The sequence below is a fragment of the Mesoplodon bidens genome (genome assembly GCF_964165515.1).
Source record: "Mesoplodon bidens genome assembly, chromosome: 1".
In the NCBI taxonomy this organism is placed as follows: Eukaryota; Metazoa; Chordata; class Mammalia; order Artiodactyla; family Ziphiidae; genus Mesoplodon; species Mesoplodon bidens.
This window is the reverse complement of record NC_138176.1, coordinates 185,461,531-185,489,509: the sequence shown is the minus strand read 5'-3', so window position 1 is coordinate 185,489,509 and position 27,979 is coordinate 185,461,531. Positions and strand designations below refer to the sequence as shown.

At 41.5% G+C, this 27,979-nt stretch overlaps 1 protein-coding gene across 1 annotated transcript in view; it reads right to left on the bottom strand.

Moving 5' to 3' along the window:
• Positions 1 to 27,979, bottom strand: part of FRAS1 (Fraser extracellular matrix complex subunit 1) — a 461,640-nt gene that overhangs the window by 46,362 nt on the left and 387,299 nt on the right. Inside the window, exons 48-58 of the mRNA XM_081241677.1 lie at positions 18,785 to 18,909; positions 18,359 to 18,499; positions 16,512 to 16,739; positions 14,343 to 14,456; positions 12,468 to 12,618; positions 10,987 to 11,146; positions 8,758 to 8,926; positions 5,795 to 6,041; positions 3,987 to 4,331; positions 2,292 to 2,452; positions 1,580 to 1,727 (exon numbers count right to left, since the gene is read on the bottom strand). Coding sequence (XP_081097803.1) covers positions 1,580 to 1,727; positions 2,292 to 2,452; positions 3,987 to 4,331; positions 5,795 to 6,041; positions 8,758 to 8,926; positions 10,987 to 11,146; positions 12,468 to 12,618; positions 14,343 to 14,456; positions 16,512 to 16,739; positions 18,359 to 18,499; positions 18,785 to 18,909 — 1,989 coding nt within the window. The remainder of the gene's footprint in view (positions 1 to 1,579; positions 1,728 to 2,291; positions 2,453 to 3,986; positions 4,332 to 5,794; positions 6,042 to 8,757; positions 8,927 to 10,986; positions 11,147 to 12,467; positions 12,619 to 14,342; positions 14,457 to 16,511; positions 16,740 to 18,358; positions 18,500 to 18,784; positions 18,910 to 27,979) is intronic.

Sequence of the window (27,979 nt, the reverse complement as noted above, 5' to 3'; positions counted from 1 at the left end):
GCTCTTTTTACTACATAAATGAATAGGTTATTTAAAAACAAAACATGAAAGATCATCCTGCTGGGCTGCCAGTTCCTTCTTTGGTGACTCTGTAGTCACTGAAGAGTTTAATCATGGATTCTATATTCATCACCGGGGATGCTGACGAGGATCCTCCTGCTTGAGGTGGAAGTTTAACTTGATCTTCTCCACCCAACTCTAGAATCTGACAATTCCAGATTTCATCAGTTCTTCCCCAGAAGAACTGGGGAAATCCTTTCCTGTTCATCATCTTGTTACTTAGGTCAGCTCTTCAGTGGGGACTCATATTTTTGTCCAGGTACCTGTGTCTATTCATTCCTGCACATCACCCATAAGACGGCCAGTATTAGTTTCCTCAAACAAAAAGCACACCACTCCTCTGCTCAGAAGCATCTGCTGCTCCCCTTTACCTACAAATTCCTGACGTTGGAACATAAGACCTCTTAGAGCTTGTCTCCAACCTGTCTTTCCATTTCATTTTCTTCCATTCACCTCCTGCCAGGCTCAAAGCAAAAGTAAGCATCTCACTGTTCTCCAAATATGTGTCTTTCAAAATTTTATACCTTATGTATACTATAGCTCTCCATTTAACAAAGCTTTATTTTATTATCCATTAGATAAACTAACTCCTACCACACCTGAAGACTCTGTTTAACTATCACCTCCTTTGTGAAATCTTCTATGATTCTTGCACGCATAGTTACCGTTCAGTCCCCTCTGCCCCTACACTACTGGATTCATCACACTATTAAGTCATTTATCACACTATTAAGTCATTTATCATAATATATTATTTTTTTTCTAAGGATCTGATCCCCCAACTAGACCTTGAGCTTCTTGAAGACACAACTCAACCAGGCATACCGGGTTGCACTTCACGTTACTGTACTTTGCAGATACTATGTTTTTTACAAATTGAAGATTTGTGGCAACCCTGCCTTGAACAAGTCTATCAGGGCCATTTTTCAAATCCACATTTGCTCACTTTGTGTCTGTGTGTTACAGGTTGGTAATTCTCCCAATATATCAAACTTTTTCATTATTATTATATCTGTTATGGTGATTGTGATCAGCGATCCTTGATGTTACTACTGCAAAAAGATTACGATTTGCTGAAGGCTCAGATGATGATTAGCATTTTTTAGCAACAAAATGTTTTAAATAAGGTATGTACATTGTTTTTTAGACATAATGCCATTGCACACTTAATAGACTACAGTATAATGTAAACTTTTATATACACTGGGAAACTAACAAATTCATCTGACTTGCTTTATTACGATGTTCACTTTAATGTGGTGGCCTGGAACTGAACCTGGAATATCTCCAAAGTATGCCCGTACATCTTTTTGTGCCTAGCAGATGCCAGAAACATGAATGATTGTTTCTGTCCCATATTTCTATGTAAAAGTGTGTGTGTGCGTGTGTACTCATGTACACACGCACACACACATTTCTTGAATGAAAATGTGACTGAGTTCCAATGTCATATACATGGATGTTAAGGAAAAAATAGAAATCTGGCCTGAACCACCAGCTGGCATCCCCAATCTCTTACCGTCCTGGAATGTGTCATTAATTGCAATGACAGCCTGGAAGGGTTTGGTCAGTTCGGCCCCTTGCGCTGAGCTGAGGAAAACCACAAATGTCTCCAGCCCTTCAATCACAGGATATTGAGTGTCATCCAAGATGGTCAAGGTGCAGTACTAGAAGAAAAATCAGGATGTTAACTAGACTTACTGTGGTGTTCATTTCACTATATATAAAAATATTGAATCATTATGTTGTATACCTGAATCTAATATAATGTTATATGTCAATTATACCTTTAATTTTTAAAAAATTAAAAATTTTTTCTAATTAAAAAAGAGAGGGAAAATCAAAGCAAATCTTAGAGAATGCTCACCAACCAACACTCATTTGCCTTTGGGAGATTAGGGCAAAGGTGACAATTTGCCTTTCTTCAGTGGTCTTAAATTTTTTAAATCCATAAAATGATCATCTCTGTATCACATACCGTAGGTGTTTTGTTTCTAGATAGTTGCATCAATCTAGTGCAGTTTCTATCCTAAATCCATGGTGCTGGATATTAGATGCTGAAAATGTCACTTGGAGAGTTTGTCGAAGATCTCTCTAAGTTTGTTCTTTGTGTTTTTGAAGAACGGGAAGATCATAATATTTCGATATTTTATAATCCTCCAGAGAGTTTGGAGAACAGACTAAAGACAACATGATCAGACCCATCTGGCCTTTGACCTCCGTATGCGTACCTGCTCAGTGACACCTGGCCCAAAGTTCACCTTCTTAGAGCTGGGAACGTAGTCAACTCCTGGAGTGGCGGAAGCTGGGTCCGAGGGCCGTGTTGCACACCAGACAGACGTGAGGGTGGAAAGGTCAGTCCCGTGGCGGATAACTGGGATCTTCACCGTGCCTGAATTGAGAGTCATACATTTCAGTGGTCAACCCTGAACCAGAAGATGGGTGCGGTTTTCAGAACGATGTCCTCCCTTACAGCAGCAGCAGCTTCAGCCTGCTAGCTTGCCTAGTCCACCTTCAGTGATGTTCCTGTGCTCCCTCTGAGGGAGGCTGAGAGGCATCACCATCCGTCTTTGTACTGACATTAAGATCAAGAGCAGACCTGAAGGAGGGCCTCAGGGAGGTGGTGCTGGAGAGACAGCCCTTAGGGGAAAGTGGTTTTGCGGCTTCACGGAGGAGACTGTTCACAGGAGAAGAACAATGGACCGAGAAGAGGTGGGTCCACTGAAAAACATCTCAAGTCTATTTTGGGAGAAGAAACTCAGAGACTAGGGCCTCAGGAATGAGCTAGAAAATAGCCAGTTAAGGAAAAACCAGCTAGGGGACTCTATGGAGCCTGGAGCTGAATGTTCCTAATTAAATGTTCCTAACTGGGTGATTTCCCTATTTTATCTGAGTGGTACACACATTACTTAAACCATATGTACTTACTGCTTATCTTAGGAAGAAGCTCATCTGGTCGCTGTGATAACAGACTTTGTAAGGTCCTAATGATACATGAGTAAATTTCTAGCTGTTTTCACAATCAAGGTCAGAGAAAAGCTACATGACAAGCCCATCAGTCATATTTTTCCAGCCAATAAGCTGAGAGGTGACAAGCAGTCATGGCTGGGCATTTGGTGTACGGGAGAGGAAACATGGTATAATAGAAAGGTCTGGGTTCTAATCCAGCTCTGCCATATTAGCTGGTCTTTGATGATTTATTTAATTTCTCTGGGACTCCATTTGCTCTTCTATATAAATGAGAATGAATGGAATGCACATGGCATGGTGGCTGGCATTCAGTAAGTGCTCCAAAATATTAGTTTTTACTATCCCTCAGAATTTCACTTTCAAAGAGATGCAAGGTCTTGATCAGGGGGCTCAGATCAGCAGATACTCAGCATATCTGCTGCCTCTTTTGCAGGATGTCTGCCAGCAGCATGCAGAAGACTTTGAGATCCCTGTGGAGCCCAAAGAGGGAAGAGGCCTGGGTGGAAGAAATCTGCCCACTGACTGCCTTGGGCTGTTATATGAATGAGAAAGTTCCATTTGTTAAGACACTGAAACTTTGCATTTATTTGTTTTGACAGCTAGCAGTACATTAAATAATTTACCTCCATCCTCAACAGGTTGCATTCCCCTCCTTCACAAGAGAAAATGCTTAGCACCACGCCCTCCCTCTGGACCACAGAGGTCAACCAGTGAACTCTAAGCCAGATCCCTCCCTGCCATCAGTAACCAGAGCAAGACAAGTGGATGGAACTCCTTATTCTTCACTACCTTCCATTCTTGGTCTTGATGCCTAGTATTACCTTCCTCAGACTGACAACGGTGTCACTGAGGAATGGCATTCTCATGTCCTAAGGGCATTCTCAAAACTAAGAGGAAATTGTTCAAGGAAGGGATCAGGGGATGGAGGAGGGAACCCCAGAGATGCTCTCCATTACCTGCATCCTCGCTGACAGTAAAAGCCGTGTTGCCCAGGGACACAGTAGAGGCATCATTGGGACCAGTAATGAGCACCTTGGCCGACGCCACACTTCCGATGCGGGCGTTATCGGAAGCATCTGCCAGGGCAATCTCAAACTCTTCTTCCTCTTCATACTCGCTGTCATCAATGAGCATGACATCGCAGGTGGACATGGTGACACCATGCCCGAATGTCACACGACTCTCAGCAGACCTCCCTCTAGATTTAAAATCAGAGCCCGATTCTAGAGCATACAGGCTACTTCCCATAGCTGACTTAGGGACCGTGTAGCAAATTGCAGATACAATGCTGCTTGAATCCCCTGAAATACAAATGGCAAGAAAACCAAAGCATTTGAATGAGCACTTCCCAGATTTTGAAATCTCTGGCAATTTGACAGGCTTGATTCTCTCTGACATATTCTATATTCTGTTCAAAGAAACCTTCCTGCTTTGCAGTTTCTTAAGCCTGTGGTATAAACCACTTGAGGATCTAATATACCCCAGATACTTCAACAAACAACCTGAAATGGATTTCCTATTCTGTGAATTTTGGGCTCTGTTAATTCACGAGACTCATTGCCCACCACCTAAGACCACAGCAGGTGGAGAGATAAGAGACATATTTGGTACTTTAAGCAGCAAAGTAATTGTGTCCTGAAGGTAGTGCTATGAGCACAGTTCACTGCCTTTCTGAATAAACTTCTGCACTTTAATTCCCAGGGAGAAATAAGCTTGTTTAAAAGGAAGAAGACAAAACAAAATAAACCCCACCTCCCTGAACAAATGACTTTACTTATTAGTGTTGCCACTTCCCTGGGTGACAGCCTGTTTGGGCTTGGCTGGCTGGCCCAGAGCAATCAACAGGGCTTGCCTGTAATCCGAGGGGCATTGCCAAGGGTTGGTGCTCTCTGCAGTGTCTGTCACACTAACATGCAGTCAGCAGATGCAACAAAATACCCGACGTCATCACTTACAGTCATGTTGTGGCTTTGAATGGGGATTTAATTTCCATGTGTTTTAAAGTCTCAATATTGCACAATCATAAATCCATACAATCTTTGTTTTGATTTCCCCCCCCACCGCAGAATTGCCCTTTATTTCTCACACACAGTTTATTTCTCATCTGAGCTCTACATGGGACACTCACGTAGGAAAATCTTTAAACACATTTTCTGTCTTCCAAGAACTAAGAGAGGAAGCCAGTTCTTACAAATTGTAACTACCCTCCTTGACCGAGGCTACTAAATGTTTATGGATTGGGTGATTGATTAACAATCCCAGGTTCATGAGTCATTTGCAAAGCCAAATATAACTAGTCTTTTGGTCCCATTTAAGAATAAATGGGGGCTTCCCTGGTGGCGCAGTGGTTGGGAGTCTGCCTGCCGATGCAGAGGACACGGGTTTGTGCCCCGGTCAGGGAAGATCCCACATGCCGTGGAGTGGCTGGGCCCGTGAGCCATGGCCGCTGAGCCTGCGTGTCCGGAGCCTGTGCTCCACAACGGGAGAGGCCACAACAGTGAGAGGCCCGCGTACCACAAAAAAAAAAAAAAAAAAAAAAGAATAAATGGGAGCACTAACAACTTGAACTGAGATGAGAAGCCTTCTGATAGTACTCACTGTAGGTAGGAGAGTTATTCGGATTTCTGGAGATTTAAATGAGTTAATACACATGAAGTACTTCCACGTATGAGTTAATATGGAACCTGAGCACGTGGCACATAAAAGAGACTCAATAAATGTTAGCTATTATTATAGCTCCTTGTCACCTTTGGCACCAACAGACCTTTTCTTTCAATAGGTGCAAATAGAAAGCCAGCGCTCTCGTTGACCCGGTAGGTCTTCTTATCAAACTGTAATGTGGGCTCGTCCTCAGTGTCATTGATAATGACCTTCGCCTGGGTGAACTCCCCCAGTAGGGCATATGCTGGCATGCTGAGCTCCACAGTGAAACTCTCGATGTTCTCAAACACGTCGTCATCGTTGATGACGATGGTGCAGGACTTGGTGTCCTCTCGCTCATCAAATTGCACCTGTCGTAAAGGAAACAACAAGGAGTTAAGCTGTGCCTCAGATTTCCCTGCCCCACACTCCCCAAGAGCATCACGGGAAGAGAGGACCCAAGTCCAGTGGGCAAAGCACTGAATGAAATAGCTGGTTCTTCTAGCCCCTACTTCCTGCTGTATCACCTCTTCCCATTCTTCCTCCGTACTCTGGGGCTGATTTACCGTATAGGGACATGGAGGGCAAAGATGTCTCCCACCACGTGGTGACAGTAGAAAAACATATAGATAACTCTTCGTATTCTGCTTTATTAACTCACTTGGGATAGCAAGAGTCATTTGATTACTCAGTTCCCCTTCTATTTGTGGCAAGTTTAACTGGAAAAGTCTTTGAACCTGGAGTGTGCAGTTCTGGCCTCAAGTCCTGGTTCTGTTACTTCCAAGCTAGGCTAGGCTGTGAAACTTTACAAACATCAGATTCCTCATCGGCTAAATAAAAATAATATACCTATTTCACATACTTACTGGCAGGACTAGATGAGACAACGTATAATGAAGGCACTCAGTATATTTTAAAGCGTGGAACAAATACAAGGTATTATTTATTATCATCACCATATTACTTGTATGGTCAAAATTGACATAGAATCTCAGTGTACTGAATAACGGAGTTTGAATTCAGAGAAAGTTACATTGTGAACAAGCCAGATTGAATTTTAACTTTACCATTAAATCTTTTGCCATTAAGATGTGCTAGATTCATAATGTGAATTAATTTAGCCTGGTAAAAAATAGAGAAATTAATTTATATTCATACAATTGTGAACTTATATGGATTTATTCTGGTTTTACTTTGTCTTCAAAAAAAGCTGAGGATAAAACCTTCAAATGGAACCAGGGCTATGGATCAGTTTAAAACTGAGTGGACAGGCAATGGACCTGGACTGCACTTTGTGTAACTGAGATAGCTAGAACGTGTAAAAATTAGTCCTAAACCTCTAGGGCCACACAAATCTGAAAAACATGTAATTTTCATCAACAGAAAATTACTATTCCACATCTAATCAACTAATCAAATTAAGTTTTATTACGCTCCACATTTTAAAATGCTCCCAACTAAATGAAACACTCATAGGTCTCTATTTAGGTCTAGAACACACTGCCTTTTGTCTCTCCCTAAAAACCACAAGTATGTGCTCTTTTTTATTATTTTGCGAAAAGACTCCTTAGCTTATCTGATCTATTCCAATTCCTCATTTAAACTTTACATAAATTAGGAGTTTGGGATTAAAGTATACACGCTACTATATATAAAATAGATAACCAACAAGGACCTATGGTATAGCACAGGGAACTATACTCTATATCTTCTTATATATATATATCGTATGTATATATCTTATAACTCTACTCAATACTCAATCTGAAAAAGAATATATATATGTGTATATATATATATATATATATATATATATATATATATATCACTTTGCTGTACACCTGAAATTAACACAGCATTGTAAATCAACTACATTTCAATAAAAGTTTAAAAAAATACATTTGACATGAGGCCTTAGCTTAGTCCAGCTGAAATGCCTCAAAGAGAGAGTCCACTCCTCTTTACAGAGATTTATGATGCCCTAAGAATAATGAAACTACTTAGAAAAAACATTTAATAAATACCTAATAAGTACCAGGTATTGTGCAATACTTAAATCTGACACATACAGGGCATCCTGCCCTAAAGGAGTTTACTATTTATACAGTAGGTCCTTTCTCTTTTGCTTTCACTCTCTTTTCTCTTTCATTCACACCCTGGTGCTAATTACCACTGATGTAACATAGAGATGTGCAAACGTGTGTGTGTGTGTGTGTGTGTGTGTGTGTGTGTGTCTACCCCAGAACTCCTCTCTGCACTCTCCTATCAACCCATAAAGCTGTCAACTTATTGTCTCTAAGGCAACTCACACTCAACATGTCCAAAGCAGAGTCAAGATCACCCCCTCACCAGACCTGTTCCTCTTTGGTGTCCCCTCCCAGCTAGGGACATCATCATTCATCTCTCCCTTCTGTCTCACTATCTAATCCACTGCTGAATCTTGTCAATTCTTACTGGTCTGTTGAATCCACCCACTTGTCTCTACCTTCACTTTATTTATTTATTTTTTTACTGAAGGATAGTTGATTTACAACGTTGTGTTAGTTTCAGGTGTACAGCAAAGTGATTCAGTTATATGTACATATATATCTATTTTTTCAGACTCCTTTCCCTTATAGGTTATTACAAAATATTGATTATAGTTCCTTGTGCTATACAGTAGGTCCTTGTTGATTATCTAATTTATATATAATGTGTATAGGCTCCCATCATCTCTCATGGATCCTATTCCAAGAGCTCCCCAACTAGTCTCCCTACCCTTCAGGTAAAGGGCGGTAGAGAGGAAGGGTTAGGATACCAAGGCTGAGTGTACAACATGGTGCCTTGGAGACTTTTCTTGATCATGAAGCAAAATGTAAAGACTGAGAAGCTGGACAGCAGTTAAAACTGCAGTGGAGATTAGACAGACTGTGAAGAAGAAAGCACTGTGGGAAGGCAACGCAGAACAGTGACTTGAGGAAGGGTGCTGATGGGCAGGGAGTTGGCGTAAAGAAGTGGAGACGTGCCACAGTTGCTGACAGCCACGTCTCAGCCCTGGCTGCAGCCCACTGGCAATTCAGGAGTCAGAGGCCCCCCACACCCACCTACCTGGCCGGCATACTCCACGTAGTCCTGCTGTCCAGGCTGGGAGCTGACCCTGGAGCTGGAGCTGGCAGTGCCTTGCTCTGTGCGACACAGGACAATGGCGTACTGGTTTAGGTTCCCAGTCCTCTGCACCGTGATGCTGACTGACCCCGCTTTCTCACTGACATTGTAGCTGGAAGCACACAAAAAGGCAATCTCTGAAATTCTGAAAGGGCTGTGAAGGATCTACATGCTTAATGCCTGTCTCTTCTGGTTGGTTACTGGTGTCAGACAGTTCCAAGAAGAGGCAGTTTGGTTCCTTTAAGAAGTCAGGTTGTAAGTTGAGGGAATGCATTCACCTGGGACAGTCACAGAACCAGGTGACCAAGGAAGCTGTGGATGCAGAATGATATGTGCCCCATTTTCAGAGAGAGTTGAAAGATGGTCAGCACATAAGAGCCATGCACTCCATATTTCAGAACACAAAGAAATACTTTCTCCCAAGTGTGGTAGAGTAATTAGAATAGGTCAGTGAGTTCCTGCGGCAGAAAGCTGCTTGGAAGCCAATTAATGACTTGGTTCAAGTGGGGAGTGACTGGGCCAGATCTCCAGGAAGTGTTTAAAGGAGTCAGGGCAGCGCCAGAGGTAAGAAAATGAGAACTGGGCCAAGGTAAGAAAGGTGTCTAGGCAAATGGAGCTTTATGACAATGGGGGAGTGACAAGGTACTATAGGCTGAAAGTGTCCCCCTCTAAATTCATATGTTGAAACCCTAATCCCATCTGTGACAATATTAGAGATGGGGCCTTTGGAGGGTGATTATGTCATTAGGGTGGAGCCCTCATGAATGGGATTAGTGCCCTTATAAAAGAGAGCTCCATCTTCCTTCTGTCATGTGAGGTTACAGCAAGAACTCAACTCTCTATGGATCAGGAAGCAGGCCCTCACTGGACACTGAATCTGCTGGCATCCCAATCTTGGAATTCTTAGCCTCTAGAACTGTGAGAAATAACTTATTATTATAATTATTGAAAAAAGCCACAAGCAAGTGAGGCCTGAGCTGGGTTTTGTTTTTCATCACTGAGTATGGCCATTGGACTTTGGCTTGGGTCTTACTGCTGTGAGGCTTGCAGGCAAAGTGCCTCTGAGAGGTTAGTCTTCATTGCCAGCTTGGGGACCCTCCGTATTATTTAGTCCATTAAGCATTAGAGGGTTGTCCAGAAAACATCATCAGTTTTATTCGGTGTATTTAATTTTGAAGGAGTTACAAGTAAGAGGCAAATAACAGCAAAGTGTTATATATATATATATATATATATATATATATATATATATACACACACACACACACACACACACACACACACACACACATACATACATACACTAATTCTCCAAGTGTATGTAATAGTAGAATAGCCTACATCTGGGGCACTTAAAATCAAGTTTGCATGTTTTCCTCCCAAGTTCCAATTTTCATTTAAATTATCATGAGGTTGGTTTCTTAGAATAGTGAGTCCCAAATGTAGATTTAAAGAATTATTTCCCCCACAAAAATTATAATCCTTGTTATAATCTAATCTATACAATCAGCACCTTGCTTTACCAATTGGTGACTGACTCTCTGTTTGCCTCTTAACTCCCCAGCAGACTACAACATCATCTTGAAGAGCTGTCTATATTAAGCTATGAATTCTTCCCTAAAGATATATGATTCTGTGAACACCAAAAGAGCTAGGGGGAGAATGGGAGCTTGAGAACAGGGAGAATGTAGACAGAAGGCAAAGACTTTGTTACTGTGGGCCAGTGATTATTTTTCTGAATGCTTATTGTTTTCCCTATCAGTTCTGCTGGATTATCTTTTAAACTTGAAGACAGAAGGACAAATACTTTCAGGAGAAGAAGTGAAGCACAAGGGTTAAGATCACTGGACTTAAATCCTGGTTTTACTGCTTATTAGTTATGTGATTTCAGATAAGTTACTTAACCTATTTCTGTCTCTGTTGCTGTGGAGGCAACAATAGTACTCATCTCATAACTGCAAGTATTAAACAAGATGACATACGTCAAGTACCTGTTACAGTGCCTGGTACATACAGTATTCAAGAAATATTTGGTGTAACTATGATTTTTATTCTTGTTATCACCCCACCATCATCATCAGATGATTAGAGCTGACCCACAAGGTGCTTCATCCTTACTTCCTCTGCTTTCCTGATTCATTTCTCAAGAATGAACACCAATCACTCTTGTACCTGGTATATTTAAAGCTGATGAGGGACCACTGGATATGGAAGATATTGTCGCTGACCACATTGGGTTTACTGTCTCTCACCAGAAACTGAAAACTATCCATCATCTCATGGATCTTCTCCTCATGCAACACATAACGAATCAACCCCAGGTTCACGCCCTCTGTGAGAAAAAAGACACTGAATTAACCCGGGGATGTACAGACAGCCTCACAGATTCCTACTGACACACCCAGTTTATCCTTCTAATGGGTTATAGACAAAACTTATTGTCCCAAGAACAAAAAGGGATAGTAAGTAGTGTTAAAAATAAATGTTTCTGCCAGATTTTAAAATAAGATCCTGTGTAAACAAAAGACCCGTCTTTATGTATAGAAGTACCCTTATGCTGTTGTAAAATGAGAATCCCAGGGTCTTGGCAAAAAAGCACTTTAATAAATGTCTATGGAATGTGAAAGGCAAATCTTAGAACCAACAGAGAAGTCTTTGAGCTCATCTGCTGTGCATATATGCTCATACCCACCCCTACTTCTTTCAAAATAAAGGTTCTTTGGAAGGTATGTACTACTAAGAAAAGCTGGAGTTGGATTAAAACAGCCCCCACACAAGGCACAGATAAAATGTGGCTAGGAGAGAACAAAAGATTGAGGACAGGGAGAAAAAGGAAATATGGCACATAAATTGTAAGATGCAGTTGTACAACGACTGATCCCAATCAGGTGCATCCTCAAAAGAAGTCTAGAAGGGCTTCCCTGGTGGTGCAGTGGTTGGGAGTCTGCCTGCCGATGCTGGGGACACAGGTTCGTGCCCCAGTCCGGGAAGATCCCACATGCCGCAGAGCAGCTGGGCCCGTGAGCCGTGGCCACTGAGCCTGCGCGTCCGGAGCCTGTGCTCCGCAACGGGAGAGGCCACAACAGTGAGAGGCCCACGTACCGAAAAAAAAAAGAAGTCTAGAAGACTGTGAAAAGCTTATAAGCAACTAAAATACAAAATGGTCTGCTTGATGTGATTCCAAACAGGAAACTATTTCTGTTGAGCAATCTACCCATGTTGATTTTTTTTCTTTGCTGAAGACTTAAAAAAAATCTATAACGCTTAGAGATAAAAAGTAAACCACAAAGGGTCACAGATCTTTCATAAAGGCTGGTGGTTATTTCTGTTTTGAAAGAAAACCCAGGAGTATCACGTGATCCTTTCCAGAAAACTTGGCCAAACCTAAAGCAATTTGGGAGCTGAGGAAGCCTGGTAAAGATAAAATTTTTCTTTCTTCCTTTTTTTTTTGCCATTAATTCAGAGTAACAGGAAAAAAAAATCAGGAGAAGTAAAATTCCAAAGTTGGATGGTTAGACACTAAAAGATCTGTTTGTTTGTAAATAGGTTACTTGGGGCTAAGTAGCTGGTAGTAGTTGTGAGAAAGATCAGGGAAATAAGGAGAGTGGTGTCAGAATAGACCTCTCCCACTTCTCAGCTCTAAGAGTGCCCACCCTGTGTGAAAGTAGCAGCAGCTCTTCCAGGCTGCAGCTTATTCTCCATGTGGCCATGCTCAGGGCCTGTGGTTATCTCGTAGACAAGCTGCAGGTCTTCTGTGTCTGGGTCCATGGTCAACAGTTCCTTCTTGGTGATCAAGTTGGTTGCCTGGAATAGAAACCCATTACATTTAATTCCTGAGATGGGAATAAAGCAGGAACAAGACCCTCTGACTCAGATGTAATTCAGCTCAACAATGATTTACTAAGTGCATTTATTGCCTGGTAAACTTTGTCGGGATTATGATAGAGAGGTTATGAGGACAGAAACCATCCCAGCCTCTGCCCTTGATGTTCACACTTTATTGGGAAAGAAAGGCTTATGAGCAAGGTAACTATGGCAAGAGCTGTAATGGGATATACGAAAAGAGTGCTACACACTTTTGGGGAGGAGAGACTACGGAAATCCATCTGGATTATGGAAAGGGGGCTTTGAGGTGGTGGGATTTGAGTGTGGCCTTGAAAGAAGGTTGGAACTTTGAAAGAATGATACAATACAGGGAAGGTGGCCACTTTATACCTTATAGAAGTTGATTACAATGCTTGAAATTGAGTAAGATAAATATATGATATCCCAACATTGCCCACATATACTGGCTCAATTTTGATTCACTCATTTATTCACCCAACAAATATTTAGTGAGAGCAAAGGTTTGAGAGGAAAACAGGGGTGGTCAACAGTATTAAATGTTACTAGACCTAGGAAAATAAGGGCATGTAAGTGACCTTTGGATTTGGTGAAATTGGTGATTTCGTCTTTGGTAACTTTGATAAGAGTCATGGCAGCAGGGTAAGAGTTGAAGGTAGAAGACCAATTGGAGAGTGCCAAGAAGAGAACAGGATGGTTCTGAGTATTGAGAAAAATATCAAACAGGGCATAAGTGGAATCTGTACTAATTTTGTTTCATATATTTAAAAATTCCCAATGAGTTCAGTGGAAAGCTATAGCCTCACTGCTACATATACAACCAACAAACCTGCAACATGGAGATGAGAAAATCCACATCCTAGAGGGAATACCACACACAAAAGTCTTTCCAATCTGAACTGAAGAACTGTGTGTGCTTGGGTGGGGATGGGGATTTAATGCTTGACAGGTTACCAGGTGAGAATTATGACATGTCTTAAAATGACCAAACTGAGAGTTAGGAAAAGGAGAAAAAAATGTAAATTTCTAGAATTCCTCTGAGGATACTCACCTACAAAAAAAACCTCACTTCCTTCTCATGTGTGGCATATTCCAGATGTTTCTCAAAATCCATCCTTCCCTTCTTCTCGTTAACAAACTTTTAACTGAGCACCTAGCCGCCCAGCTAGACACTCCCATGCAACAGATAGGGCCATAGGGCCAATTTCTTGTCAAAAGAATATGAGTGCAATGATGTGTTTAATTTCTGCACCACTTGCTTAAAATGAAGTTCCTTGTCCTCTACTTTTCTGTTTTCCTCTTCCCATGGGCTGGAATACTGATGAATAGCTGAAGAGCTTTGGCTATGCTCTCAGTAGCAACAACCCAGTGATGGCAGAAGAATAAGATAGAAGGAATATGCATCTCTGAATGGTCATGTGGAGCCTTAGCCTCCCCACTTCTGTACTTTATGTGAGAAAAAAGACTTCTATCTTGTTTGAGCTACTATATTTTGGGGTCATTTTGTAAGAATATCTTAAACTGTAATACAATTCTAACCAAACTCACGGAGCTCAGCAATCTTAACAAATCAGCTCACTTAGGGAGGGATAAACATGAGTTGAACAGGAGTTCTCTTCATATTGTCATGAATAGGATCGAGCCCAAGTCAGTTAGTGTGTCTGCGGCAGGTGGAAAGGCCTTACCTTGCCATCCATGTACTCCAGCCACTGGAGCCCCAGGTTGGTAACAATTCTAGGGGTGCCATCATCTACTGGGAGGATGTCTACCCAGAACTGCTGAGGTGCTGCTGTCATGATCTGTGGTGAAAGCAAAAGGAAACTCATCATTCACACATATCTGAAATACTTCAGGTCTGGGACCTACAAAGACTGGGACCCCTGAAATCTGTTGACACTTCAAAATGGGCAACTGAGCAAGTTTCCATTGCTTATCACCACTTGGCATGAGACTTCAGGGAGAATGTTGATGGATAAAGTAGAAACAATATAAGAACTCTTGCTGGAATTTCACCTGCTATGGAAGTTGGTTTTCACACACCTATGCCTTCTTTAGTTGAGTTTAATACTGCCCTGAGGTGAAACAATAAACAAAATATTCCCCTTTCAATAACTTGTTAAAATTTTCATGATTTTCATAATTAAAATGTTAATGTCAAAGTCTCCAGGTAGGATTCTGCCAGATGTGAAAAGATGTTTCATGGGAAGATTTCCTTTTGTTTTTCTTTCCTTTTTTTTTGAGAGAGAACTGTCTACATGGGGAAAGGGGGCAGAAGAAATCAAGAATAAAAGTGTTTGTGGGAATAATGCAAAGAAATTTCAGTTTATAACTTCATTCTCACACAGATACACACATATACATTCACAACATACATGGGGAATCTGATCCAGCACCTCCCCGTTTCTGAGCAGATACAGCAAGCTGGCATACAGGACAGCAAGATGCTGGTGTTTCAATCTTCTACAACCCTCCTTCTAGATAATTTCCATTTTCAACATGACACAGTCCCTCTGGAGATCTGCTGTGACCTTTTATGTTTATCATGGAGGTGACCCTCTTGCTGATTAATTCTGAAATCTTTTTTCTCTTCTGAAAGTCAAACTAACTGGGGAGCAGTTACGGTTTGGGAGAGGGAAAATGAACGTGATGACCTGCCAGGTGGAGATGCAGTGCAGGTGCTGAAACGGCAGGGAAATCCCAGGAGTCATCCCACTGACACCTTGGCCAACTGAGAATGATCTTCTCACAGGCTGTTTGTTTCTAAAGCATGCCAGAGGATCTTTCTGTCAGGAAAAGAATCATTCATCATCAAAGTAGGGAAAAAACTCTGCAGGCCTAAGAAGTTGACCCCTTGGTTATCCTGGAAATAAACAGCAGGGTGTGATAACATGCTCACTAAAACTGCCTCTGCTGAGTCAGATAACTGTGTGAGATGCAGGGGTATCCATGAGTCCACCTTTCTCCAGAGTTGCAGTTATTCCCAGGGGAGGGTTATGATACTACAAGAAATCTGCTAAAAATGAGTTAAAATGGTGGGGAAGGTAGTGGGAGGGGGCTTAGTTTCCTGAATATCTGAATGTTAGAAAGAAGCAATTCTCCTAAGGAAGAAAAGCTTAACAGCTTCATGACCTCAAAAGAAAATCATCTTCACCTGTTTCACAAGCTGGTCCTAAAATGAGAACAATGATGATGATTACAGCCACAGTTTATCAGATGTTTCCTACGTTTCCTGTGTAAGGTACTGGGCTACATGCTCCATGTGTATAAGGAGGGTAGATATCATCCCCATTTTACAGACAGGGAAGCTGAGGCTTAGAAAGGTTAAATGACTTACAAAGACACTCAATTAGTAAGTGACAGAGGTAGAATTTAAATCAGTGTCTTTTTGGATGCAAAAGCCATACTCTTGACCGTAATTCTTCATGAGATTGAGAAACTCTGGCTGGCTCAGGAGACAATTTGGAACGATGTGATATTATTGAAAAACCAGATGAAAGAAAAATGAAAGGAATAAAGGGTGAGTGAAAAGGAAGAGGAGAAATAATAGCAGTGATAGTAACAATAACTATCACTTATTTGAGCACTCACTCTTTGCCAACAGTGTTAAGCACTTTATATGGATTACCTCCGTTGATCCTTAGGCTAATTGAAGCTGGTGATCATTCCTGTGCCCATTTTACAGATGAAAAGCTGAGGCTTAGAGAAGGTAAGTAATTTGCCCAAGGCCCAATTAGTATGTGACAGAACCAAAACTCAAACAATGTTATCCTTGGTCTAAAAAGGCCATGTTCTGCCTCCAGACAGCCTCTGGCATGCTTTGCTGTGCCTCCCTCTCCATAGTCTTCACCCCTCACCTCTTTTCCTCCTTCCTCAATAATAAAGAAGGGATTCGTCCCGTCAGCAACGGTGAAGGTGAACCAGTCTTTGAGGGAGTTGCTGCCATCGTGGCTGTAGCGGACCCGGTTCTGATAGATGTCCTCCATGGTGAAGGTGGAGGTGTGCTGGAAGGGCTGCCCATTGGTGGTTCGCTCAATGGTGCCATGGCGTGGGGGCTGCATGATCGTGAATGTGACAGACTCGGCCTGTCAAGGAGGCAAAAGGCAAGAGGAGAAGGGAATTCTGTAACAGAAGCCAGAGGTGCGAGTGATGGCCACAGGTGGTCAAGGGCAGCCAAACCTAAAGACATTTATAAAATAAAGATTGCATTTTCTTTATAGATACCAAAAATCAAGCTAAGGAGAGAAATTATATTGGCTTCTATAATCGAACTTATATTCTGGTGCTTTCCATTTTAAGATGACATTTAAATTTGCCCATTAAGGGTTATAAGGGAAAACCTGAATTTTTAACCTTTAGGATGATTAAGAACTAGACTTTTTAAAATTACTCATTTCCTTTCCATTCACCCTCCCCCCAACCCACATACACTTTTCCAAAACTCTTATATATAGAATCTCATATGCATCTGAATAGAAGCAAATTTCCCATTTCCAACGGCTGCTTCCAGGGTGACATGCAGAAGGAAAAATAAAGAGGTAGAAAACCCTGCTCAGGACTCTCCAATGATTTCCCACCAACTTGGAATAAAATACAGAGGCCTGACCTGGGCCAAGAAGGCCCTCTGTGACCTGGTCCCATGGTTCTTCTCTGGCCTCATCCTTCTCCTGTCCTGTTTGTTCACTGGGGTCCAGACTCTTGGCTGCTGTGTCGCAACTCAAATGTTCCAAGCACACTTGACTATAAGGCCTTTGCCCTCCTGATTCCTCTGCCTGGAAAGGGATTCTCCCAGGAAACTGCAGAGCCTGCTCTTTCTCTTCCTACCTCTGCTCAAATATCAGCTCCTCAGAGAAGCGTTCCCTGACCACTCTGCTTGAAACAGCACACCCATCAATCTCTATTGCTTTTGTCTCTTTATTTTTATTCCTAGCACTTATCATATCTGACATGATATTCTATGTTCTTTCATTCTTTATTGTCTGTTCCCCCCTAACCAAAGGTTGTAAACTCCCTAAGGCTGGAACTTTGACCTGTTTTGTTCACAGTGTTGTCTTTAGCATCTAGAGCAGACCTTGGAACTTAGCAGGTAATAAATATTTGCTGAAAGAATGAATAAATAAATGAATGCATGCTGGCACGGGGAAGGGCATATATAGAAGTAATTAATAAGTGCGTGGTACTCTTGATGGAAGCTAAATCATATCAGCATGTTCGACACTTTAATTAGAAAGCATTAGGAGAGGAAGAGTTTAGTCTCTACATGCCCTATTTTACTGTGTAAGCTTGGTTCTTCAAGAATGTTCAAACTGCAATAATTAGTCTCAGTAAAGGAGGTAAAAGTGTATAGGTGAAGGAATTCCTTGTTCACTAATAGGGAGTAATAAAAACACTATATGAAATGTCATCTACCTAATTTTCTGTGGGTCATAATAAAAATCAGCATGTTAAAATGATTGTTGCATGTAATCATAGGAAAGAATAAATGTATTTAGGGTTTCAGAAAGGGTTGAAAAACAACTTGATTTCAAATGTATTTAGTTTCTCTTTTCCAGCAGGCCATGGTATGTTCTGTTTTTTAATCCTTCAAGGATGCTTGCACTACACTCACCATCCCACCCTACCCTCAGGATGCACTGTTGCAAAGCAATAGATGCCACTAGATCAGCCTCTCATTCGGCCGGAGAACCCAGAGGAGGACTCTTACCTCTGTGTCTGCATCTACCGCCTTGAGCTCAAACTCTGTGATGGTCTTCCTCACACCTTCCTGTACCCGCATCCCCAAGTTCTGTACAACGGGCAGCGAGTCATCCACAGGACGAAGAGTAATGTGGAAAGTCTGAGTCACCTACATGGCAGAAAAGTGCAGGTGGGTCACCTGTTCCCAGCACCCACCCGGGGAGAAGGTAGGCCCTCTCTGCATTCCCTTTCACACCATTCCTGGCATGACTGACCAAGCAGGAACCCAGAAGTGAGTTCTCTCTGGCAAGATAAGAGTTCTCTTTGCCTCTGTCCTGGGCTGAGAGCAGAGGGGAATGAAGTTCTCACAGCACCGGTGGCTCAGCACCCTCCTATCAAAGAAGATGGCGCTGCATCAATACCCATCAAGGAGGGAAGCAAGTTCCTCACCCACCTCGTTGACGCCATCGGAGAGCGTAAAACCGAAGGCATCTGAATGCTTCTCGGTCTCGCTGGAGTGGATGTACTGAATGCGTCCTGAAGTGAGGTCAGCTTGAGTAAAGGAACTAATCTGGATACCTAGCAAAAGAAGACGACAGAACCAGAGAAAGGGTGTCAAGAAGCTAGCCATCCCTCTCGGGTGAGGGAAATGGCACACTCACCAGAGAGAGCCCTTTGTCGTTTTCTTATAGCATTGATGTGCTGCCCTCTGAGACCTTGGGTTAGAGTTGCTTGTGTGTTTTTTCCCTACAACAGCCTATGTTCTGTGGGAGCACATGCTAACTTAATTATCTAGGCTTCTACTATGTGCCAAGGTAACAGCAGGTGCTCAATAAATGTTATTCTCCTTTCTCTTGGGGTTTATGTATACAGGTCAAATCTGTGAAAGGTAGAGCCATTGCCTTATTCTCCAAACCCCTCGCTCTTAAGTTTTATATTCCCCCATAGCCTCGTAGTCCTTTCTGAAAACCTGCCATAATTTTTAATATTGTGTGATGGCTTAGCGTTTAAACACTGGAGTCATAGGGCTTGGCTAAACAAAGCCTTGTTTTTGTGATTAGTGAGCCATCCCTGGCACCCATAATTTCCTTGGATATTCTTCAAGGTCCCTTTCACTCTTGGATCTATGATTCGAGCTTCTCATATACCACTTTGGCCAGGCTAGAAGTAACAAAGCTTACTGCATGACTTTGAGGTTTGAGCAATCATTCTTTCTCAAGTCTAAAATGACCTAGAAAACCAGTGTCTTTTAATAACATGTTACAGAGAAAACTTGTTAATTTTTTTCAGTCATTCTAAAAGTACAAAAAAAAAAAATCTGAAGTGATGTGATTTTTAAATAATGCGAAGGTATCCCACTAATGAGTAATATCTCTATGTTTTCAAATGCCCAACAATATTTAGCAAAACAACCCAGAATTCTTGCTTCTATCTTAGGGCTTCTGGGGTCCATCCTCTGGTGGCAGCCAAGACTGAAACAAAATCATATCCTTTAGTCCCTCAGCACAAATTCTCTCTTTCTGATTCTGGGTGTTAGAGTAGTCCTCTATTTAATCTAGTCCTTTGCTTTGGTCCTGAAATTCATTTGCTGCTTCCTGGGATTTGTTATTTGTCATTGTTAATCCTGGCAAAACCATTTAGTCTTTTCTGTAAAACAACAAAGAGATTCTCCTTTGACTATTTTACATTTAACTGTGACATCAATATCATTGCTTTATCTTAAAAATAAAACACATCAACTAGCGTGGTTTACATTTGCAGCTCTCTTTATCATCTGAAATTTGTCACCCAGATAAAATAGCCTCCTGAATATTAGGGCATTAATTTTTTGATGAGGCATTTTATATTTATGTTCGTGCTTGTTACATCAGCTCTCGACAGGCAAAAAATGTAGCTCCTCCGACCCCTATCTTACAGTTTTGTCTTGTGGTTCTGGACAGAAATCCATACAATTCTTTAAAAATTTAATAACTTCAGACTGGCTGCCCTGAGAAATTTAAACCTATTCCCCTGCTGTGAATCCACTCTCACAGCTCACGGGGAAATACGTGTGTGGATTCTCAAAATCAACTGGTCACCTAACTCACTGTTCCCCTTATGAGAGTCTAAGACTGATTAAGAAAGGTGGTAGAACTCATTAGTTAAGTGGGCAGAAAAAAGTTAACATACTTAGGAGGCCTATAGCTGCCATCAGAAATGCCAGCTTGCAAGATGGGCTCTCAGCTTCTGTCTAGGAACATGGAATTTTGGTACGTTCTAGATGAAGGATGCCTACACTCTAACTGATAAGAGGGACTCTCTGTGCCTCGATTATTTGTGCAATTTGGTTTATGCTGAATACTTGCTTTCCTTCTGGGATTCTACAATTTTGGTTTGTACTAGGTAGAGGGTGCCCATGTAACCAGTCCCCCAATAAAAACCTTGAGCACTAGGAAAAAAAAAAAAAAAAAGAAAGGTAGTAGATCTTCCTTCCTCTTGGGAAGGAAGTGCTGGGATTGATCTTTTTATTTTTTAACATTTTTTATTGAGGGGAAATTGACATATAATAAAATATACATATTTAAAGTGTACAGTTCCATTATCTTTGGTACATCCATGAAACCATCACCTCAGTCAAAATAGGAACGTATCCATTATCCCAGAAGTTTTTAACTGACACTCTGTAATCCTTCCATCCTTCCCTTTCTTGTGCCCTATCCCATCCCAAAGAAGTAAATGAATTGTCATTTGTCATTATAGATTAGTTGGAATTTTCTCAACTTTTTATAAATAGAATCATACAGTATATACTATTTTATGCATTTCTTACACTTAGCATAATTGTATTTGAGTTATTCATATTGTAGCATGTATTAATAGTTCATTCCTTTTCATTGCCAAGTAGTATTCCATTGGATGGTTATAGCATAGATTGTTTATCCATTTACCTGTTCATGGACATTTACGTTATTTCCAGTTTGGAGCTATTATAAATAAGGCTGCTATGATCACTTATGCACAAGTCTTTGTCTGGACATAAGTTTTCATTCTTCCTGGGTAAATCTCTAAGAGTGGGAGGGTGGGAATATATGTAAGGTATATGCTTAACTTTTTAGGAAACTGCCAAACTATTTTCCAAAGTGGTAGTACTATTTTACATTCCAGCTAGCAGTGCATGAGAGCTCTGGGCTTGATCTTAGTGGGTCTTTCCCAATTCAATCTAGCAAACATTGAGTACCTACCATGTGCAGAACACTGTTTCAGATTTGCTTACATAGACTGTTTTATCTCAACAGCTCTGGGAGGTCAAGGTTGGCATTATTTTTCTACATTATGATACTAATAAAATTAGGAAAGAAATGTGACCTATCTGAGGTCACACAGCTAATAAGAGAGCAGTGCTGAGACTGGAACTCAAGGTTGTCCACCTCCAAAGTTTAGGCCTGCTGAGAGTACTTTTTATTTTCTTACGTGATTACATGTTGAAATGACACACACACATATATACACACATACATATATATATATGTATGTATATATATACATACATATATATATTTTATTCTGTTAGGAGTACTTTTTGTTAAAACTTATCTAGCTTTTCTGGTCTAGACAAGGAGCCTCTTGGATTTCACCCTTATCTTTTAATTTATTTTTCAATATAAAAGGGATACAAGTCCATTAAAGAAAATGTGAAAAACACAGAAAAGTAGTAAAGAATCACAATGCCACTTATAGTTCTACCACTGAAATACCATTATAATTTTTTTGAATTGAATCATAGAATAATTTTTTGACTATAACCTTTTTCTTGTCTGAAATACTGATTTTGGTGGGGTATTTAATATTATCAGTTAAGTGATATCCATAATTAAGTGCAGGGGGGTAACAAGTTGCATTATAAGGTAAGCTTCAAGAGGACAAGATTTTGTTGTTTCTTCACCAATGTGCACCTAGAATAGTGCCTGGCACACAGTAGGTTCTCAAAACATATTTGGTGAATGAATTTAGTTCATCCACTAAAGTTAATATCTAAGAGGTCCTATTAAGCACAGATTTTCAATCTCTGTACACCTAAAAAAATTTTTTTTAGCTGTTGCTAATTGGGTATTGGAAGACTTTAGTTGTTCCCTCACCTGCAAGATGGTGCTTCTAATAACATATTGTCCCTACTGGCTGTCACAGCAGGTAGTTACTGTTTGAAATACTTTGAAGGCTTTTAATCCTGTCCAAAGTGTTTTCAGTCACCAGCCTGCTGGCTAAACTATGTATCTGGCAGTGTTACGGAGACCCACATTGACCCTGTCAGTTTTTCCAATTCCCCTGGAGGGCTAGCACATTAGAGAAAGTTCAGTCCAGGTCAGGGAAGTGGTTTGAGAAAAAAGCATCTTTGAAGAAACTGCCTTCCTAATGGGATGTTAGGAGATCGCCCTGGCCCTCCTGGCTTTCAGCACAGCTGTGGATGGCTCTATGCCTGTTGTCTGCTCCCACCCCAAGCTCAGGCTGTGGGAGATTCTCAGCTTCTTTGCTTCAGATTTTCTTCCAAGCCTCCTGTTGTGGAATGAGTTATGCCCCCCATATTCATACGTTGACAACCTAACCCTCAGTACCTCACAATGTGACCTTATTTGGAAATAGGATCATTGCAGATGTAATTAGTTAAGATGAGGTCATTAGGGTGGGTCCTAATCCAATTCGACTAATGTCCTTACAAAAGGGGAAATTTTGACACAGACATACACATAGAAGGAGAATGCCATGTGAACATGAAGACAGGTATCTACAAGCCCAGGAGAGAGGTCTGGAACAAAGCCTTCCCTCAGGAGGAACCAACCCTGCCAACACCATGATCTCAGACTTCCAGCCCCTAGATCTGTGACACAATAGATTTCTGCTGTTTAAGCTGCTCAGTCTGCAGTGCTTTATGATGGTAGCCCTAGCAGACTAATACACCTCTGCCCTAGGGAGAACCCAAACTAAGACACTGACTGCAGCTTATTTTGGTTGGTGTCACCATAATGAGAGGCTGAGATAAAGAGGAAGCCAAAGAATACCTTTGCTAAAGCATCACCTCTGGGAAGTCCTTCCTAACTCACCCTCAGCCCTCTCTTAGGTGGGACTCACAGCATCTTGGCTCCTAATATCCTCTCACATGTTGCTGTCACAACTACTGAAACACACTCGCACATATTACATGTCTTCCACTTCCAAAATCTAAGCTTTCTCCTGCAGCAGCTACTCAATAAATGTTTCCTGAAGGTGAGAACGAGTGTGTGCTGGAGATTGCTAAATCCAATATTACTGATCCCCTACTTAAAAATACAACTGCTGACTATTAGTTAAGTGACTAGATGCCCAGTTAGGGTCTAGATTTCCCAGCAACCTCACAGCTTTGTGTAGCTACATCCTTGCCACTGGGATGTGATCAAAAGGGATATGGGAGGGAGGACCTTCAAGATGGTGGAGGAGTAAGACATGGAGATCAACTTCCTCCCCACAAACACATCAAAAATACATCTACACGTGGAACAACTCCTACAGAACACCTACTGAACATTGGCAGAAGACCTCAGACTTCCCAAAAGGCAAGAAACTCCCCACGTACCTAGGTAGGGCAAAAGAAAAAGGAAAAACAGAGACAAAAGAATAGGGATGGGACCTGCACCTCTGGGAGGGAGCTGTGAAGGAGGAAAAGTTTCCACACACTAGAAGCCCCTTCACTGGTGGACATGGGGGTTGGGCACGGGGGGGGGGAAGCTTCAGAGCCACGGAGGAGAGTGCAGTAACAGGGGTGCAGAGGACAAAGCAGAGAGATTCCCTCACAGAGGATTGCTGCCTACCAGCACTTACCAGCCTGAGAGGCTTGTTTGCTCACCCGCTGGGGCAGGTCGGGGCTGGGAGCTGAGGCTCGGGCTTTGGAGGTCAGATCCCAGAGAGAGGACTGGGGTTGGCTGTGTGAACACAGCCTGAAGGGGGCTAGTGCACCACAGCTAGCCAGGAGGGAGTCCGGAAAAAAGTCTGGATCTGCCTAAGAGGCAAGAGACCATTGTTTTGGGGTGTGCGAGCAGAGGGGATTCAGAGCACCGCATGAACGAGCTCCAGAGAAGGGCATGAGCCACAGCTATCAGCGCGGACACCAGAGATGAGCATGAAACACTAAGGCTGCTGCTGCAGCCACCAAGAAGCCTGTGGGCAAGCACACCACTGCCAGGATCTCGTGATCCAGGGACAACTTCCCCGGGAGAACACACGGCGCGCCTCCGGCTGTTGCAATGTCACACAGGCCCCTGCTGCCACAGGCTCTCCCTGCATTCCATACCCTTCCCTCCCCCTGGCCTAAGTGAGCCAGAGCCCCCAAATCACCCGCTCCTTTTCGCCATCGTGTCTGAGGGAAGAACAGACACCCTCAGGCAACCTATACACAGAGGAGGGGCCAAATCCAAAGCTGAACCCCAGGAGCTGAACGAACAAAAAAGAGAAAGGGAAATCTCTCCCAGCAGCCTCAGGAGCAGTGGATTAAAGCTCCACAATCAACTTGATGTACTCTGCATCTTTGGAATACCCGAATAGACAACAAATCAACCCAAAATTGAGGCGGTGGACTTTGGGAGCACCTGTAGACTTGGGGTTTGCTTTCTGTGTCTAATTTGTTTCTCGTTTTATGTTTATCTTAGTTTAGTCTTTAGAGCTTATTATCATTAGTAGATTTGTTTATTGATTTCGTTGCTCTCTTCCCCTTTTTTAATATATATATGTATATATTTTCCTTTTTCTCTTTTTGTGAGTGTGTATGTGTATACTTCTTCGTGTGATTTCGTCTGTATAGGTTTGCTTTTACCATTTGTCCTAGGATTCTGTCTGTCCATTTTCTTTTTAGTATAGTTTTTAGTGCTTGTTATCATTGGTAGATTTGTTTATTGGTTTGGTTGTTCTCTTCTTTTTTTTATTACTTTTTTACTTTAATAGTATATTTTTTTATTTTAATAACTTTATTTATTTAATTTATTTTTCTTTCTTTTCTTTTCTCCCTTTTATTCTGAGCTGTGTGGCTGACAGGGTCTTGGTGCTCAGGCCGGATGTCAGGCGTGAGCCTCTGAGGTGGGAGAGCCGAGTTCAGGATATTGGTCCACCAGAGACCTCCTGGCCCCTCGTAATATCAATCAGAGAGAGCTCTCCCAGAGAACTCCATCTCAACACTAAGACCCAGCTCCACTCAACGACCAGCAAGATTCAGTGCTGGACATCCCATGCCAAACAACTAGCAAGACAGGAACACAACCCCACCCATTAGCAGAGAGACTGCCTAAAATCATAATAAGTTCACAGGCACACCAAAACACACCACTGGACATGGTCCTGCCCACCAGAAAGACAAGATCCAGACTCATCTACCAGAACACAGGCACCAGTCCCTTCCACCATGAAGCATACACAACCCACTGAACCAACCTTACTCACTGGGGGCAGACACCAAAAACAACAGGAACGATGAACCTGTAGCCTGTGAAAAGGAGAGCCCAAACACAGTAAGCAAAATGAGAAGACAGAGAAATACACAGCAGATGAAGGAGCAAGATAAAAACCCACCAGAACAAACAAATGAAGAGGAAATAGACAGTCTACCTGAAAAAGAATTCAGAGCAGTGATAGTAAAGATGATCCAAAATCATGGAAATAGAATGGAGAAAATACAAGGAACATTTCACAAGGACTTAGAAGAACAAAAGAGGAAAGAAACAATGATGAACAACACAATAAATGAAATTAAAAATTCTCTACAAGGAATCAATAGCAGAATAACTCAGGCAGCAGAACAGATAAGTGGCCTGGAAGATAAAATAGTGGAAATAACTACTGCAGAGCAGAATCAAGAAAAAAGAATGAAAAAATTGAGGACAGTCTCAGAGACCTCTGGGACAACATTAAACACACCAAAATTAGAAATATAGGGGTCCCAGAAGAAGAAGAGAAAACGAAAGGGACTGAGAAAATATTTGAAGAGACTATAGATGAAAACTTCCCTAATACGGGAAAGAAAATAGTCAACCAAGTCCAGGAAGCACAGAAAGTCCCATATAGGATAAATCCAAGGAGAAACACACCAAGACACACATATATATATTTTTAAACATCTTTATTGGAGTATAATTGCTTTACACTGGTGTGTTAGTTTCTGCTTTATAACAAAGTGAAACAGCTATACATATTCATATATCCCCATATCTCCTCCCTCTTGCGTATCTCTCCCACCCTCCCTAGCACACCCCTCTAGGTGGTCACAAAGCACCCAGCTGATCTCCCTGTGCTATCTGGCTGCTTCCCACTAGCTATTTATTTTACATTTGGTAGTATATATAAGTCCAGGCCACTCTCTCACTTCATCCCAGCTTACCCTTCCACCTCCCTGTGTCCTCAAGTCCATTCTCTACGTCTGCGTCTTTATTCCAGTCCTGCTCCTAGGGTGTTCAGAACCATCTTTTCCTCTTTTTTTTTAGATTCCATATATATGTGTTAGTATATGGTATTTGTTTTTCTCTTTCTGACTTACTTCACTCTGTATGACAGACTCTAGGTCCATCCACCTCACTACAAATAACTCAATTTCATTTCTGTTTATGGCTGGGTAATATTCCATTGTATATATGTGCCACATCTTCTTTACCCATTCATCTGTTGATAGATACTTAGGTTGCTTCCATGTCCTGGCTACTGTAAACAGAGCTGCAATGAATATTGTGGTACATGGCTCTTTTTGAATGATGGTTTTCTCAGGGTATATGCCCAGTAGTGGGAATGCTGGATTGTATGGTAGTTCTATTTTTAGTTTACTAAGGAACCTCCATTCTGTTCTCCCTAGTGGCTGTATCAATTTACATTCCCACCAACAGTGTAAGAGGGTTCCCTTTTCGCCACACCCTCTCCAGCATTTATTATTTGTAGATTTAAAGATGATGGCCATTCTGACTGGTGTGAGGTGATACCTCATTGTAGTTTTGATTTGCATTTCTCTAATGATTAGTGATGTTGAGCATTCTTTCATGTGTTTGTTGGTAATCTGTATATCTTCTTTGGAGAAATCCAAGACACATATTAATCAAACTATCAAAAATTAAATACAAAGAAAAAATATTACAAACAGCAAGGGAAAAGCAACAAATAACATATAAGGGAATCCCCATCAGGTTAATAGCTGATCTTTCAGCAGAAATGCTGCAACCCAGAATGGTGTTGTAGGACATATTTAAACTGATAGAAGGGAAATACCTACAACCAAAATTACTCTTCCCAGCAAGGATCTCATTCACATTCGATGGAGAAATTAAAACCTTTACAGACAAGCAAAAGCTAAGAGAATTCAGCACCACCATACCAGCTTTACAACAAATGCTAAAGGAACTTCTCTAGGCAGGAAATACAAGAGAAGGAAGGACCTACAATAACAAACCCAAACAATTAAGAAACTGGTAATAGGAACATACATATTGATAATTACCTTAAATGTAAATAGATTAAATGCTCCAACCAAAAGACATAGACTGGCTGACTGGATACAAAAACAAGACCTGTATATACGCTGTCTATAAGAGACCCACTTCAGACCTAGGGACACATACAGACTGAAAGTGAGGGGATGGAAAAGGTATTCCATGCAAATGGAATCAAAAGAAAG